This window comes from Thermobia domestica, chromosome 2, assembly GCF_964235325.1.
Source record: "Thermobia domestica chromosome 2, izTheDome1.hap1.1, whole genome shotgun sequence".
Classification (NCBI taxonomy): domain Eukaryota; kingdom Metazoa; phylum Arthropoda; class Insecta; order Zygentoma; family Lepismatidae; genus Thermobia; species Thermobia domestica.
In genome coordinates this window covers 110,154,336-110,173,141 of record NC_137455.1, presented here as the reverse complement: position 1 = coordinate 110,173,141, position 18,806 = coordinate 110,154,336, and the positions used below count along the sequence as shown (strand labels likewise).

General features: G+C 35.8%; 1 protein-coding gene across 2 annotated transcripts in view; it reads left to right on the top strand.

The window, feature by feature from the left end:
• LOC145674656 (chitin synthase chs-2-like) overlaps nt 1-18,806 on the top strand; it is a 101,791-nt gene that overhangs the window by 66,254 nt on the left and 16,731 nt on the right. For both annotated transcript variants that reach the window (XM_081744882.1, XM_081744889.1), the window contains 2 exons: nt 6,346-6,654; nt 15,464-15,702. In XM_081744882.1, the coding sequence (XP_081601008.1) occupies nt 6,346-6,654; nt 15,464-15,702 (548 nt within the window). The remainder of the gene's footprint in view (nt 1-6,345; nt 6,655-15,463; nt 15,703-18,806) is intronic.

Sequence of the window (18,806 nt, the reverse complement as noted above, 5' to 3'; positions counted from 1 at the left end):
TGAATTGAAAGACAGAGACGTTGAAAGACGAAAAACCATTTGCGAATTGCTGCTTCAACGACAGAGCAGAAAGGGGTTTCTGCATCGAATTATTACGGGTGATGAGAAGTGGATCCATTACGAGAACCCTAAACGAAAAAAGGCCTGGGTGAAACCAGGTGAACCAGGTCCATCACAACCAAAACGAGATATTCACTGTGCAAAGGTTATGCTGTGCGTATGGTGGGATATGAAAGGTGTGGTGTACTATGAGCTGCTGCAACCGGGTGAAACTATGAATGGAGAACGTTATCGACGACAATTAATGCGTTTGAAGCAAGCTCTGGCCAGAACACGACCAGAATGGGAGAACAGACATGATAAACTTATTGTTCAACATGATAACGCTCGCCCACATGTCGCAAAACCGGTCAAAACCTATTTAGAAAATGTCGGATGGGAAGTTTTACCCCACCCGCCGTATTCACCAGACGTTGCTCCTTCGGACTACTACTTGTTCGATTGCATGAACAACGATTTGATTGGACAGCGGTTTACTTCTTCAGAAGATATCGAAACATGGGTCTCTGACTGGATCGCTTCCAAGGATGAGGGCTTCTTTCGCCACGGAATCCGTACATTGCCTGACAGATAGGCGAAAGTGGTGGCTAGCGATGGACAATATTTTTCTTAAGGTATTTATGTATTTTGTGTTTGTACTACAGCTTCAATGTGTGCGTACCAACCGCACGAATTAATTCCTAGACCAAATAAATATTTTCAACAGTTGCAGAGTTGTTTAAAAATCATTTTAAATGAAAGAGGTATGATATGAAACTAATGAGAACTGCATATTGAAACACCAGAAAAATCAAGTCATTTAGAATCCTCAAAAACTTGTTTTAACAACTGTTCAAGCTTTTACCACGAAAATTAGAAATTACTTTTTTTTTTATCATACATCCAGAATTAAGGGAGTTATAAAGTTTTCAAATTTTCAAAATGTCTCCATTTTGAAACAGTATAACGGATCGGATTCAATATTTGTAATATGAATGAACTGACGGAATTAGGTTTTAATCTATTCGCTTTTAGGGAAGTTAGGATTCTGCTATTATAGAAATAGATGGACGTCGTGAGATCTTCGCAATAGGTATATTAAAAGTCCCATACAAGCTTATTACAAACCAGAAATTGTCAAGGGGTCGTTGGTAAGAGGATGTGATAAAATTGGGGGTCGTAATAGAAATTAGGTTAAGAACTATTGTTCTAACTGTATATGAATTCTACAAGAGCGAGTGTTATCAAACATATCAAAATAAAAACTTGCAATAAAATACATCAATATATTAATTTATTATATATATAATTATTAAAAGTAAATTGGGCAAACTATTTTTAAATAGGGGATTCTGTAAAAACGTAGGATTATGTGTTCGCCCGTTCGTGAATACAAATATTTTGAACAAGAAAAAAATTCAGTTGAACAATAATCAGCCAGAAATATTATAAGGTGCATGATCTACGAAAATAAGAGAATATTAAAAAGTATGGAATACTGTCTTACCTTGGAAAGTGCTACTCCTGATCTAAGTCAGAATCGTCTGTTGACGAATCTCTTATTTCCACTAAAACTCTGCTTGAGTTATTGAAAACGGACTGAAGATCTCTTTAACTGTCTTCAATATCCTCCACGTGCCTTATATAATTTTTCCAATTGTCAACACTAATTCTGCTGAACGCACTATTTAATACAGACACTAGTTTCGGTAGGGATTCACCTTTCAAATTTTGGGATGCTACCGTCCGTTTTAATTGCGACCACACCATTTCAATTGGATTCAATACGCAATGATATGGTGGTAATCTTAAAACAGCATGCCCATATGATGCTGCAAGTTCGTCTATTGCGTACCTTTTTCTTCTTTTGTTTGCAGGCAATTGTTCATCAATAATTTGGAGAAGAACAGGTATTATCGGGACCGGACTAGGTATGGCGATATTGTGGATTCGCATATAATTAAGAATAGTTTCTTTTCTCCACGATGTATTAGGTTTTGGATTAATTACACGGCTATGATAAGGGGCATTATCCAAAACTATAACTGATGGCTCCTCTAAGCGTTTCAGTATGGAGTTTTCAAACCAATTCTCGAAAATTTCTGCGTTTATTGTTCCATGATAATCGGCAGGAGCATCAGACATTTTCTTGTGGGTTATAAATAAAGCACTATCTACAAAACTAAATCGGCCACCACAGTGCATAATAACTATTCGTTCCCCTCTTTTGTCCGAAGTTGCAACTGTGCAATTGTCAGAGTCGTCGGACCAATTTTTCATTTGGCACGTGTTGCTATCGTATCAAGTTTCATCGAGGTACACGTCAGAGTATCCCGCGGAACGGTAAGCTTTAATTTCTTCGAGATAACGGTATCTCCAAGCAATAACTTCATTGGACTCATATTTCGCACTTTTTCTAGACACTGATTTATATGAAAACCCCATACTATGTAACAGACGACGTAATGTTCTAATCGAATATGGAAATTCATAGTCCCGGATGTCTTCTCACACATAATTCGAGACAGCGTTCTTGCAGTAGGTGACACTCCTTTCTTATAGCACTCATATACCGTACGTCGCAGTAAATCGCGAGTAAAATAATCTATTTTGCCGAACGGTAACTGCTTTCTGTTCACGTGTCGTTTTGTTGGCGTTCGATAAACACTGGGATCTGGAATTTGTAAAATATTTTTTATCGTTGTGAGTCCAATCCGCGTAGCATCCGCTGTTAGTTTCATAACGTTTTTACTGGGTAAAACTCCACCTTTTCGAATAACTTCACGCAAAAACTTTTGTACATTTCGCACTATAAGGACGCTTTGCTTCCTCAACTTTGCTCCACTTCCAAGTACACGATCCTCCTTTCTGTTACTTGGACTTCTCTGGCCAGAAGGACCAGGTTGCGGATCATTTGGTACCGCAGAACTACTTATCCACGGCCGAAAGAAATTGGACATTTTCACTCAGCGAGAAAATACTAAGACACCAGCACACTACAGTCATTTTGAACAAAGTGTCGAGGGAAACTAGAGAACTCAAATTTACCAACTGACAACTATTGACAACATTGGTGGCCATAAACAATAAATTCAAGCGTTCTATGAGAAACTAGGTTTATAGAGAAAGCATTCTAAGCTAAGATTTTCCCTTCCTTTTATTCGTTTCTTTAAGTTTCAAAACAGTAGGAAAAAAAAACCTATTTTAACTTTTTTTATATGCTACTGCTCATTCATGGATGAAGAAGACCTAAGTTAAAACTGTCTTTCATTTTTTTCTTTCCATTATAAATTTCAAAAAAATTCATGTTTAAATTTACAAGGATGTGATTCATTTTATTATGGTTTGCAAAATCCGGAAAACTGTAAAACTCAAGAGCGAAAAAAAAAAAAGGAAACTAACCCTACTGCCTGCCACTTGTAAACTATAGCACCAAAAGTAAAGTTTCTTGCAGGAATTGAGAATAAATATTTACCCTTTTAAAGGCATTTACACACTTCGCTTTTCGTGTTTTTTTTTTTTTTTTTTTTTTTTTTTTCATTCTGAAAGAAAGAGGATCCTTTTAAAAAAGTAAGACCTTCGTTAGTTCATTTTTCCGTGTAGATCTTTTATGGGCAATACATAAATATGTCACTTCACCCAAAACTTTCGAACAAATACATTATGCAAGTTGGTTTGTAGGGTAAACTGAAAAATCAGTTCGTACTTTTGCTGTCCTCACATGACAATCTGGACTGAAAACCTTAAAACAGAAAGGAACAAGGTCATTCAGAAATCTGGCAGCATTGACTGCTTCGCGAACCCCAGTGAAGTTTGCGGTTGCTAAGCCACAGGGGGTAGAGGAAAGTCTTTCCTCTTCCAGGAAAAATAGTCGCTTATCCATGGCCCCGACTTTATATATATATATATATATATATATATATATATATATATATATATATATATATATAGTACATACATAAGTAACTTATTCCAGCAGTATGAAAAGTATCAGCTATTATTGGCAACGAACAACATAATTTTTAAATGTCATAAAAATTCGTTTTTCTCTTTTGTGTAAAGCCTCGCATGAAAATTTACCCTGAAATATCTTATTTTGTTTATCTCGCTATAATCTATCGATTGATATTTGTCTTAATTTTGAACAATATTGTAATGTTTTCTGTACGGAAGTCGATAGAGTCAATGGTACACGGGTTTTTTATGTCTCTCGCTTTTCATTATTACAAAAGTATTTGTACAGCTTATACAATGTGGGTTGGAACGATCCATACTAAAATAGATAGTCTTAAACTCCCCTCATAAACTCTAAAAGTTAGAAATAATGGATCACAATAAGTGTCTATATGGCTCTAAAAGTTAAGCACAATTGAACCTCCTGCCCGGTGCAGCACGGAAGTCGAGGTTTGTCGGTTAAGGACGATCCTTCCTGTGACAGGTAGGTCTTAGAAGCCTCCTGTTTGCTGTAGCTGGCTCTAAGGAAACCTCTTGCTCGTTGCAGCACGGAGATATTTGAGGATACCTCTTGCTTGTTGCAGCACAAAATAGGGTTAAAGGAGTTTCGCCGGCTGGTTGCAACTTGGAGAGAAAGAAGTATCTCTTTCTCGTTGCAGCTAGAGTTATTAGATGAGATGTGACCAGTTGCCATCTGATGTCTTCTACCTCCAAGTGTCTACTTATCTAGCCAGTCTTTAGCAGCTTGTGGGGAAGTGTCGAAAGAGTCTTCTTCGTATCCTCTTCGTGTTTCATCGGTGGTAAAGATATCCGTCGTCTGCCTGCTGAAGCTTGTACTGAAGCACGTAGTATTCTTTACCAATGTGAGATGCTTCCGATATGAGGGGATATTGCAATATTATATTTATAGTTAAACAAAAGTTAAACTTTAAGAGTTATCATAATTTTGGGCTATATCGCATTAGCCTGTCGACTTCCTAGTGTCATAATGAAAGGCGTGATTAGAATATATTTTTGTATCAGATTTATAATAACACGAGGGATGATTGGGGCACAAGGTTAAAAAGCATATTATATCTTTTGTGTGAGCCAATACACCTGATGATAGAGGATACTCAACACTAGTCTTCGATCTAATCACATTTATTGTTCAAGCATTTGTCACAACAGTAAATGAGGTTTTCCATACCGATTGCACAGAAATCCACATCAAGTTATCGTAGCCACCGTGGAGCAGCGGTTTTGAAATTATCACATTCCAGATAATGATAGCTAGAGTACTGCTGCTTTAGAGTACGGAAAAGGTGAAGGTTACTGAATGCTATGTTAGGGCTGTAGAGAATTCTCTTGTCGTTCCCAGCGTAAACACTGAATACACTTAACTGTATTTTGTGCTGAATGAGGTCCCGTATTATCATCGAGAAGAATCACACTACGACGAAGGAGAACAGGACGTTTTCGTCTGATGGTATCCCTCAACTTCAGAAGTATCCTGCAATAGCTTTCAGCCTTCACAATTTCTCTCTGCTCAAATAATCGATCAGAAGGAGAGCATTTTCTTTAATTTCTTTCTTCACATTGAAATCAATGTTTCCTGAAGTTTATGATCTCGTCAGGGGGAAATAGTTCAAAAGTTTGAAATAAATTTTTGAACATAGTTGGTACCTATCTCAAGCTGAGAATTTATCATGTAACTTTGTTAAAAGGGATGTATTCTAAGGGGTAGAAAGTTCAAATTTTATGCCAAAAATAAAGTAATTTATGGGGACTTTATTGTTACACTTTCATTGATATGCGTATCCTAACCGGGAGAGGAAGCTCACATATTTTTCATAAATCTATTCTCCCCGTGCGGAGAGCGGACATTTCAGCTACTTAAATCATAAAATTTGACGTTTATAATTAATATAATTCTTAAAGTATCTGGCTGAAACAAATACTTATAGGTAATAATTAAGAACTGAGATATTTGCAACTAAAGATTTCAATTACGAATAATTCGTAAATGGAATATTCAATAGACAGTTTGTAGGAATATAACTCAAGGAAAAAACAGTTAAATTCTTTTATATTTCACAGTGTAATAACAACTTTATTGTTAAATACCATTATGTATTTACTACACCAAGTTAGTAAATCATATGCTATGTCCGGCAGGACCAAATTGCTAAAACGAAATTTTGCCTCAATAGAATGAAACATTTTCAATCATTTGAAGTGTTTCGCTGAGAATTGGCGTATCGGTCTACATGCCCTTCTTCCGACCAAGTCTCCAATTTTATATGTTCTAATAATTACCTTAAGTACACATAATATTCTTATTTTTTTAAAATAATATATTATCTATTGCAGCTCATCCTAGCACAGATTATCAGTACAGCCTATGGATTACTCATGATGGCCGTGCTTGTGGGTATTTGTATGCAGATATCCTACGACGGGCCTTTGGCACCATCGAGTTTATTTCTGTTTGCTGTGGCTGGGAGCTTTATTGTGACTGGTCTTCTTCATCCACTGGAGTTAGGGTGCTTGCCTCATGGAATTATGTACTACATCACAGTACCCAGCATGTATCTGTTGCTTATCGTTTATTCTCTTTTCAACTTAAACGTTGTATCTTGGGGCACCAGAGAAGTAGCCACAAAACAGAAAACCAAAGAGGTAAGTTAAGTTAATCTAAACATTGAGCTATATGAAAAAAAAAATGCTTGAACGGAGAACTTTGTTTTCTGTATTTTTGTTGTTTACAAAAATGCTATATTTTCATTTGAGCTGCTACAGCAAAGTTAGGAAAAGAACTTAGTGTCAGGAAAAGAACACTGGAAAACTTAGTGTTATAATAGACTGAAAAGATATACTCGTATAGTTAGTTATATTTTGGGAAACTAACGTACACATAAAACTTATCAAGCCACTATTTCAGTAACAAAGTAACACCCGAAAACTGCGGAGCAGGGCGGCTCTGTAATGTAGTCGCAAAGATACGTGCCTTCCCAATTACTATATACTATAAAGAGAACTACTAAGGAAAATTATTGACATTTTATTCCTGTATGTAAATGAGGAACGACCGAAGAAAAAATATGATTATTTTAATATGGAGTTTGCAACCCTGATTAATGTCTATGAGAGATTTGCCAACAAAGCGCAAATCATGATGCTTAATGTTACTTTCCGTTCACATATTCTGGCTTAGTTTTTTCTAGTGTTTACCTGTGTAGAACAAGACATCCCTTTAAACGCTTGTCTTTACATACAATGTAATCACATGTTTTCGGTAACTGATAAAAAGAATCTGTTTCGGTCAGCAAAGGAGATCGCGGGGTAAGATGAAATAGGACAGAACCTAAGTTTTGTGGCTGTGCTGATGCACTTAATCCAAGCGAAGAGGGATTGATTTGTTTCTCTTTTCGCACACACAAATTAATGACATATCATTTCAAAGACGAGAAGGATTCACAGTAGAATTTCGAATCATTGTTTTTTAGCGACACTCATATTCAAATTATTACAAAGGAAGAAAATAAGGCACTTTCTTAGTGTACTTTACAATTTGGGAATTTAATAATATCTGATGTATGTTTAACTAACTTTTTTTAAAAGCATTTAGGAAATGTATGAATATTCTTGAATTACATTTTAAATTGATTTACCAGTGATATGTTACCGTGCAAACAAAGATGCGAAGCTACAGACAAATATGTAAGTGTTTACACTTGTAATTGAAAATTATCATAAAATACCAATAAGTAGAGAACAGTCAATTGTCAAGTTATGTAGGGTAGGTTTAAGGTGGAAACACTCATGGGACGGTCAGTAAATTCGGTTCCCAGAAGACTTGCGGAATTCCATGCATGTTTTGAAGCTTCCTCGTGCGTATATGTTTTGCAAAGACATCTTTGGCATGGGATACCAGAGTTCGATTCTCGGTAGGAATATGTGTGATTCAGAGTCTACGTTAAATAGTCGGTCAATGTCGATGTTGAAAATGAATGATCGAATGTATTACTCAACTGTTTTAGAAAACGATCGAAATTGAATGCATACTAGTTTCAATCTATCATGAAAATATTATCGATCTCTATTTTAGAAGTATCAGAACGCGTCCTTGATGTAAGGAAAGAGTTGTGCTTGTGCTTCATCGATTGAAAAAAAAAGCATTCGACCGGGTCAATTGCACCAAACTTCTGAAAATCCTTAAAGAAATTGGGATCAATTTGAGGAATCGACGACTCATTTGCAACCTGGACAACAATTGAAGTTGCGCATGAATCAAAGAGGAACCAATAGTGTGGAAATTGGGAGAGGAATCAGACAAGGATATAGTATGGTACCTCAATTATTCAACGTTTGCAGAGAATGCTTAATAAAGGAAACATTAACGGAAGTTGAAGATTTCAAAATTTCAAAATTGAAGATTTCAAGATCATTAATAAAATCAAGTATGTGAATGACACAATTATTATAGCTAGAACCAAAATATATCTACATGAGATGATGGATAAAATATTTGACACTGGGAAACAATATGGAATGGAAATCAACATCGAAAAATTGAAAGTCACGAGAATTCCCGTGGAAACACGCCCTTATGGATCCGAGTAGCACAAAGAGAGCTTCAAGAGATTGATCAGTTCAAATATCTGGGAAGATTTTTGATGAGGGACACTTCTTGTACCAAAGAGATCAGGTCAAAGAGGCAAAGAGGCATTCAACAAGAAAAGATTACCCCAAACTACCAGGCTTAACATTGGACTAAGAAAGAAGATGGTCAGGTGTTATATATGAAGTATTGGACTGTATGTTTCACAGACTTTGACATTACGAAAGTTAGAGAAGAAATATTTAGTAGGGATGGACAAAACCGGTTTTTATAAAACCGGAAACCGGTTTGTAGAAAAACCGAAACCCGAAAAACCGGCGTTTTCTCCAAAATCCGGTTCGGTTTTCCAGCGAAACCGGTTTCGGTTTCCTCCAAAAACCAGTTTCCTGGTCAGAAATAGATCAAATTTTGGAAAAAATCGGAACCAGTTTTGTTCCGATTTTCAAAACCAAAAACCTAAACCGGTTTTTGTGCCTACCACTAATATTTAGATAGTTTCGAAGTGTGATGTTGAAGAAAGATAGAGGAGATAAAATGGACGGAGAGGGTAACAAACGGTATGTTTTAGAACCGGTAGGAAAAAAGAAGACGTTTTTGGTCAGCATCCATCGTATGAAGATCAAACGAATTGGACACATCTTGCGAAGAAAATATTTTGTTCATAACACTATAAAGGGAAAACATTGTAGGAAAGCGAGGAACAGGAAGAAGACCATGATCTGAAAAACAGAAGAAAATATTGCATTTAAGAGCAGAAACTGGAGATAGAGAAACATGGACAAAACATTTTCAGATATATGAAAGAAAAAAAGAAAGAAAAACTTATTAGTCCCAGGATCTGCCGAAGGCAGAATACTTAATAGTAATGGTAATAATTTTAGAAATAAATAAATAAATATACGATAAAAAAAAGTAAGTTTCCACTATTACTTAGTTTTAGTATCTGTTTCAAATTACACTTTTAAGTATTATGTAAATGGGTAGGAGACCGTTGCATATAACCGTTGTGTTGGATATATGATTATATAATGGTAAATTTTTCCTGCAATATTTATACCTAATATCAGAATTCAAAGAATGCCTTCAAGTAAAACGTCACTGAAGGACCCAAAGCCAAGTAGAGTTGCCAACTGTCCGGTACTTCACCGGTCTCCCCGGAAATATTCCTGTTATTTTGATCAAGGCGGGTGACCGGTACAAACTTCTTATCAGCCTCTTTATGACCGCGATTTTGAAATCTGTAATCCAGAATAAAACATTGAACATCGAAATTCTTCAACAGTCTCTCTACAAATACAAATTTCCGCTGTATTATACATTAAGCGATATTTTTTAATCTATGACAGTTTATTTCATTTATTTAACATCAGAAATTTGATAATAATTAGATTTTATTGTTGCACGTTCTTAGCTGCTGCATATAACAACTTTTCTTAAACTTCCAACTTAATTCTTTAGGAAGTTGACGTATAAGTTTAAAGAGTAAATTTCATTTTATAAATTCAAAATTGTCACGAAAAGATTAATATACTTTTGTTAATCTGTTTCGATAATTTTAAAGAAGTAGCAGTTACTGATCAATACAATAAAATGATAAATAGCGACTTCAGTTTCTTTTTTTTCTTTTTTTTTTTTTTAGCAGAAGGTATTTATTAGACTCATTAGTAAATGTACTAAGAATATACAGAATGCAGGTGCTAATGCGCTTTTGTCTACGATAGTACATTTTCTTCCCATGGGTGGGTCCGGATAGAGATACTTCACACTTAGGCATATCATAGGCAATCTTGAAGAAGTGCCAGTAATTTTATTTTCCAGAGTTGGAAACCTTAAAGTCAAGGGATGATTTTGCGATGCGGGGTGGAGCGAGGTGCAAAGCCAGTTTTCAGCCCGATTGACAATGTGACTTCCCTGTTGTTGAACTCTTGAGCCGTTACTAGTACTGCTGCAATTCCGAAAACTCCGCTTCTAAATAGTTGGAGATGGGGTTGGGGAGCAGGCAAGTCGACGATGATATTAACGTTGTCTTTTTCGCCATCACGAGAAAATATTTGAACTATTTCAAATGAATTTTGGAAAGTAGTTAGCACTTAGGTTGAGCCGGGTTTTTATAACCATTTCTATTCAAATACGCATCCTAAATGAAGAAAAGATTTTATACCTTTTAAACATTTTACACAAACTTATACTTCTCGCGCAAAGAACAGGTATTTCAGTAGTCTTTCTATATTGCTTTCTGGTCAAGGATCAGTGGCGTAGCAGCTGCCCCCGCAACCCCCACAGTGCGGGGGGGCCCCGAGGTATAGAGGGCCCCGAAATCTTGCGATGAATAAAGATTTAAAGAAGTAGAACTTCAACCTTACTTCTATCGGCTTTACAACTCGGGCCCCTTCTCTATACTTTGCGGGGGGGCCCGCAAAAGTGTGCTACGCCACTGTCAAGGATTGCAAATTTGTTGAGGAAATATGTATGCTCAAAAGTACTACATTTCATAGTCGTGATATATTTTATAATTTCTAATAAATTTGTGGTTGCATTAGGAAGAATTTCCTACATAAAATATTTTTTCAGCTGAGTGACAAACATATCAGTAAAGAAATTATTTATATACACCTAATTAGCTTCTTTGTTCTAATGATAGCAAAAAGGATTTTTTCCTAATAATTTTGCGTTTATTAGTTTCATTATTTTGTGAATTTTTAATGCATTTCCTTTACATTTTTTTGTACTATACCTGTTTGCGTTTCTAATTTTTCTTTCCCTATTTTGTTAATGGTATGATTTCCATTCTCTTTTAAAACACATTGCCTGGTGTTTACTCTCCTTTCTCGTTAGAATGTTCTCACTGCAAATATGCAACATTACTTACTTACTTACCTTACCACTTGGCGCTACAGCCCTGGGTGGGCTTTGGCCTCTTCCACTATTTGCCTCCACTCTTCCCGATCTTTGCATTTTTCCTTCCATCCTCGAACCTTCAATTTTTCCAAATCACTTTCCACCCCGTCCAGCCACCTGGTTTTTGGCCTTCCTTTCCTTTTGCTGGAGTAGAGTCTTTCTTTCATGATTTTGTATGGCATCCTGTCGTTGTCCATTCTTATTACATGTCCTAGCCACCTTAGCCGATTCGATTTTATGAACCTGACTATATCCTGATTCTCTATTATGTCGTTGATCTCTTCGTTAGTTCTGATTCGCCAGGTTTCTTGTTCTTTAATTAATCCGTAAATTTGCCTTACTATTCTCCTTTCGAAAATTCTGAGTTTTTTCTCGATTTCTTTTGCCAGTGGCCATGTTTCGGAGCCGTATGTTACTACTGGTCTTATTAACGTTTTGTATATTCTCATTTTTGTTCCCCTACTTGTGTTTTTACTTTTTAGTAACTTCATGTTTGCGCAATATGCTTTGTTGCCTAGTTGTATTCTTTCCTTTACTGTATCTTTTATGGAGTTTTTATCTGTGATTGTTAGGCCTAAATATTTAAACTTGTCTACTTTTTCAAATTCTTTACCTTCTATTATGATTGATTTTTGATTTCTTTCTGTTGCGTACGCTGTTATTACCATGTACTTTGTTTTCTTTATATTAGTTCGCAGTCCTATTTTGTTAACCTCTTTCTCTAGCTATGTGTATGTTTTCCTCATGTCTCTCTCTGTGCGTGTTACTATGGCTATATCATCGGCATAGGCGCATATTTGTGTGATTTTCGTGAATATTGTTCCTCCTTTATATATGTTGCAGATCGCGGCGTGCAGTGCTATTATGAACAATGTTATGGATAAGCTGTCACCCTGTTTCACTCCTTTATAGTACTTGAATTCTTCGCTTAGACTGTCTTCTATTTTTACTTTTGCTGAGGTTTCCTCTAATGTCATGTGTGTGAGTTTTATCAGTTTCCCAGGTATCTTGAATTCCTTCGTGGCTTTTATTAGTTGCTTTCTGTTCACGCTGTCAAATGCTTTCTCATAATCTACAAATAGGATATGCAATTTTACTCCGTGTTCATAGTGTTTTTCAATGATCTGCTGCAATGTGAATAATTGGTCTGTTGTGCTTTTATTAGGTCTAAACCCGCATTGATATTCTCCTAGTATCTTCTCAGTGTGTTTCTTTATTCTTTCATTGATTATCCCTGTCAGAACTTTATAAGTTGTGTTTAACAGCATGATTCCTCTGTAATTGGAGCATTCAGTTTTATCTCCTTTTTTGTGTAATGGTATGATTATTCCTGTTTTCCATTTTTCTGGTATCCTTTCTTCTTCCCATATTTGTTCTATCAGCCTATGTATTTCTTCTTTCATTCGGGTTCCGGAGTGTTTTAGCATTTCCTCTACTATTTCGTCTTCACCTGGTGATCTGTTGTTTCGTAGTTTTCTGATGGCTTTATCCACTTCTTCTTTTGTAGGTTTATTCTCATTGTTATCACTGTCTGTATTATCTGTCTCTTGCTGAGTTCCTTCCTCACTGGAGCTGTTCTGTTCATCAATTTCACCATATTGTGTTTGGAAATATTCTACCCATCTCTGTAGTATCTTCTGTTCATCTCCTATCAGTTCTCCACTTTTATCCCTGAATCCTATGTTTCTTGGTAAGTAGTCTTTGTTTATTCTCTTTATTGCTGCATAACACTTTCTTGCTTTATTTTGTGTGCTCAATGCTTCTATTTCTTGTATTTCACGTTTCATTTTTTCCCTCTTCTTTCTTCTGCACATTTTATTAGCTTCTTTTCTTAGCTCTCTGTACCTTTCATAGTTGCCTCGTGTTTCTCTCTGTAGCAGTTTTTGTCTTGCTTTATTCTTTCTGTCTATTATATCCTTAAATTCTTCGTCGTACCAGTCTCTGGTCTCTTCCTTGTGTTTCTGTCCGATTGTATTATCTGCTGCTTCTTTCAGCGCCGACTCTACCCTTTCCCATTTTTCTTCTATTGTTGTTCTCTCGTTTGTTTCCCAATTTTGCACTATTTTGTTTATTTCTTTTTCATACGCTTGTATGTTCTCTTTTGTTTCAAATTTATCTACGTTCCACTTTTTTCTTACTTTCTTTTGAGTGTTTTGCAACTTGCTTATTTTTTCTTTGAGTTTGACTTTAACTAGAAAGTGATCAGAGTCGCAGTTATATCCTCTGTGTGATCTTACGTCCGTTATCGATGTAGCATGTCTTTGGTTGGTGATGACGTGATCTATCTGGTTTATAGTATTGTTATCTGGCGATTTCCATTTTCCTAGGTGTATTCTCTTGTGTGGGAAATAGGTGCTTTTTATGGTCATTTTGTTTCGTATTGCAAATTCTGTTAGTAGGTTTCCATTTTGGTTACTTTCATCGTGGAGTGAATATTTTCCAGTAACTTTGTCAACCGTGTCTTTATTTCCTATTTTCGCATTGAGGTCTCCTAGAATTATCACCATGTCGTATTTGGCTATCTTGTCACATGTTCTCTCCAGTAAATCATAAAATTCTTCTTTTTCTTTTTCACCTTTTTCTTCTGTTGGAGCATGTACTGATATTAAGCTTATATTTCTGAATTTTCCTTTGATCCTTAATGTGCATATACGTTCATTTACTGGATTGAATTGCAATACGCTTTTTCTTATTTCTTTCCGTATTATGAAGCCTGTACCATATTGTCCTGTTCTTGTGGGTGTGCCACTGAAGTAGACTGTGTAATTCTTCTTATCTATTCTTCCATGGTTGTGCCACCTTATCTCTTGAATTGCGGTGATGTCTATTTTGTGCTCTGTGACTTCGTTTGCTATTTCTTCCATTTTTCCAGGTAGTAACATTGTTTGTACATTCCAAGTTGCCAGTATCAGGTCCGTTTTCCTTCTCCCGTCGCCTCCATTCTTCTGTCCTATCCGAAGCAATGGTGTAGTTTTCTGAACATCTTGTTTTTCCGAGACAAGGTTGTTAGCCCTGCGCCCAACCCCCAACCTGGAGGACCAGGAGTTTTCTGTCAGGGTCGTCTTCCCTTAGCCTTTGTAGGTCCTCCTACCAACTGCAAGGCAGCAGTGCTGATTTGGTCCGCCCCGAATTTTTCGGTACCTGCTATATCTAGCAGGCCTTCCCCAATCCGCCACCTGGGGAGGCGCCTGGTGGGAGTTCAGCTTCTCCCCCAGGAAATATGCAACATACAAAATGATAAATAAATGAAGATCTTCATTTTAAATAATGGATATTTCGAGATTCTAATCAGAATAATAACACGTATAGTATCATCATTATTATTGTAAGAAATAGTATTAAGTATTTGCAATTCCATAAAGTGGATAAGAAGTCATGTCTTATTTCAAAAATGTTATATCTGAAAAAGTATAGAAATTAGCACTAAACTTTCTTTTATCATTACATAGGGACCTAATAAAGTATTAAACAGGTTGGTAATAATATGTATAAGGCAATAGAACAATACTAAGGTTGCATTGTAATATTTATATTACTTTAATAATAATAATAAAATAATAATAAAATAATAATAATAATAATAATAATAATAATAAAAATAAAAATAAATGGAATATCCCTTGTACTATTTATGGGTGCATCTAGCAGTCTTATATTTAAACGCTTGTCTTTGATGTGAGTAGTTCCGCGTTCAATTCGTAGTAGAACAATGTTTTAGGTGTAGACAAAGCGTCCCGAGAAATTTGATATTCTGCCTGAATTACAAAATTCTGAAGTGAAGTACCGGTATATAAACCCAGAAATAATGGTAATAAGTTGATCACACATTACGAAACGAGGAAAAAGTTTCTCAGATAATGACACTATTCCGTTAGTATTATTACTACTATTATTTGGATAAACTGGGTTTTGCAAAATGTACTTAAAGGAAAGTTGTCATATAAAAAAATTACAAAACGTTTAATTTAGGAATTAGAACTGGAGAGACAACAAGAAGAGGAGATGAAGAAACTAGCGGAAAGCAAGAAAAAGAAGAGCACATTCCTATCGAAACTTCAGCAACTTGGTCAGGACAACAGTGATGATGGTTCTGTGGAGTTCTCATTTGGAAATTTGTTCAAATGTATTTGTTGTGCTGAGCAGAAAAGAGAAGATGAAAGTCTACGGATTTTGAAGGGGCTTGATGCTCGGTTTGCAGACATTGAAAGGTAAATTTATTATTAGATCTTTCATGAACTATTGTTACAGTAATACATTTTAACAGTGAAATCAGTATAAACTTAAACTTACACACACAAAAAAATGCTTCAATTATTCTTTTAAAAAATTATTGTTATAATCATAAAGCATGTAATGAACTTGTAAACAAAGCCTGTGCTAACGCGATGGGGCACTTGGATACAGGAAGTACATTTCTACAATGAACATTTTTTTAAAAATTAAGCCTGTTGTTCATTCATTTCCATCGGATTCCGTTGTGTCAGTTGGCATTGCTCAGAAACTGTTTAATGACTCAAAAGTAGCGTGTGATATCGCATACATAGACAGCAATTTTGGTTGACTACCTACAAGCATTAAAAAGCTAGAGCCTGTTGGGCGGCCTCTTCCGGAATCCATGGAAATCAGAGGATTCAAAGAGACTGCTGCAAGGTGTGTGTGGAGATGTAGGAGAAAAAGTTCGAAAGAAACTAAATGCAGTGCAGGAAAGAAACCCGGGTTACGACAGCCTATTGGCAGTGTGTGAGATTCTCAGTGGTGAAACAAGAACCTCCCCCTGAAGATATTTCCCCCAACTACATCCCCCTGTTGAAATACGCTCCGGTTACCTCATGTGATGTGGAGAGATCATTCTCTGCATACAAGAATATTTTATCCGATCGCCGACAAAATTTTACTTCTGATCATTTGGAAATGTACCTTGTAACCCATTGTGCAACAACACACAGTTGAACTGCAGGCACGTCTTTTGTAAGTACTTTATTTCAAATTAAAAACGTTCATTAGTGGAAATATTCTTCAATCTTAGTTCAGCTGGTATTGTTTAAAAGATATAGGACTGCTTTTCCCTACATGAAATAAACATATATAATACAATACATTTCGTCTTAAGTTGCTTTTAGTATTTAAATTTGTATATTGCGTATAATTCATTTCAAGATTGGGCCGTGGTGACGGATGCGCATTTAGTGTAAAAGGTTCTAGATTTGAAACGGGACCACATCACACCACATGAGATTTCTGACGTACAAATGCGGTACGCATTGCTTTTCTCGGGGCTTTCCTGTTTCTTTCTTGCCGATTCACATCTTCCTTCATTCGCGTCTGATGTTTATTATCCTGCAATCAGTCACGTCAGTGACGTATGACTGTCTCAGCTGTTCAAGTATTTCACTTCATTGGAGGACTTGCATTAAGCAGGATAAAGTGTAGTAGATTTTCATAATTCGTTTAAATATTGCATACTCATACGCGTGTTAATATTACGTTTTCATAAATATGTAAATACTTAATATTACATATTCTTTCTTACATTTTTAAGCGATTTTTGTTATATATTTATGTACATATTTAGGGGGTGATATTACATAAAAATCCGGACTCTAGTCATTGCATAGCTAATTTGAAGAAAAGTTATTGCTTCAAAGTTGTCACACACACACACACACACACACACATATATATATATATATATATATATATAGAGAGAGAGAGAGAGAGAGATGAAAATCATAATAATTGTTTTCTACTCGTTCCAAAATTGCGTGAAGGAGACAGCCTAATACGCATACCCTATTCGAGAACTCATGGATTTATGAATTCCACATTTTCTTCCTCGAACTAACGCCGAAATCTAAGATGTGCAATCTGTCTGTTTTCGATACGAATCCCGATACACTTCAGTACTATATCCAATCCGATAGTCACTAGCGAAGATGCACACATTGTTCCGTAACGGGTCTATTTATCTATACGCAATAACAATCACCACTATTTAAGCAGACCATCATACATTGAATCCAACTTTTCACGGCATTGCAAGTGTTACTATTCATCTTAGCGACTCCGAAAACTATGTATTTAACACTACGTATTGATCATTTTTGTAAAATTATTTTTACATTACCTCTTTTACCCCCCCCCCCTTTCCGTTCGGGTGTTTTACTGTTAATGTATTCCTTTCTAAATTGTAAGTCATGCGTGTATCAAATTTCAGAATTCGCTCCTTACGTTCCACAATTATGCTGGTACATACACCGGGTGTTCTAAAAATGGCGCCCACGGAACACAGAGTACTATTCTACAGGCCAAAATAAAGCGAAAATATTATATGATGGTTTGCCCTCCGGGGCCTCCTTCAGCCGCTATGAGGAATCAAAATTTCACAATGAAGCAACGTCGCAGATTAACTTGGAGCCAGTACCATCACTATACAAATACATCAAGCAGTAAAATCGATTGCTAAACTAATAAGTGATTCTGGGATCAATCTATATCGACTTTAGCTGCCATTTGGAAATAATCGATGCAATTATTTGATAGACTCGTAGATCTACTCTATGGTTCTTTATTTGCGATGTTGCCACATAGTGCAATTCGTGTCTCCAGACAAGGACCCGGAAGATATACAAATATATATATATTTTGCTTCCTTATGACTTGTAGAATAGTGCTCTGTGGTCCATGTGCGCCATTTTCAGAACACCCGATATATATATATATATATATATATATATATATATATATATATATATATATATATATATATAGTTTTTTGCTTTTTTAAACCACCTCGTTAACCTTTATTCAGTCGCGTCTTGTTAGACCTAGACCTAGTACTTCTTAGTCTCTCTTTGTACACTAATTTTCAGCTCAATCAGCTGAGTACTTTTTGCTGCAGCGAAGTACAATTGTTAAATTCGTAATTTCTTAGGGAATTTCTCCTTGCAGCCGAATCAATTAATTTAAAAGTTTTCTTGACCTTTTCCATCTCATCTCTTTCTCAGTGTAACAAGTTCTTTTGAATGTCAATTATTTTATATAATACTAATTATTTACTCATTCCCAATTTTACTAACCCTCCAGCTTAAGGTCTCATCTATGAAATATTTTGGGAAAATTATTATTAAAGAGAAAGAAACGAAAGCTCATTAGAAAGAAATAAAATGCCATTTGATCCAACGAATCTTAGAAAATTTCATAAGGGGTAGTTCTAACTTCTATGTTTTTCCTGGCACAGCCTTGTTTCAGCTGTTATTCCTACATGTTTCCTATACTTACTTCCTGTGAGCTCTATTATCTTATTTTCAGTGTT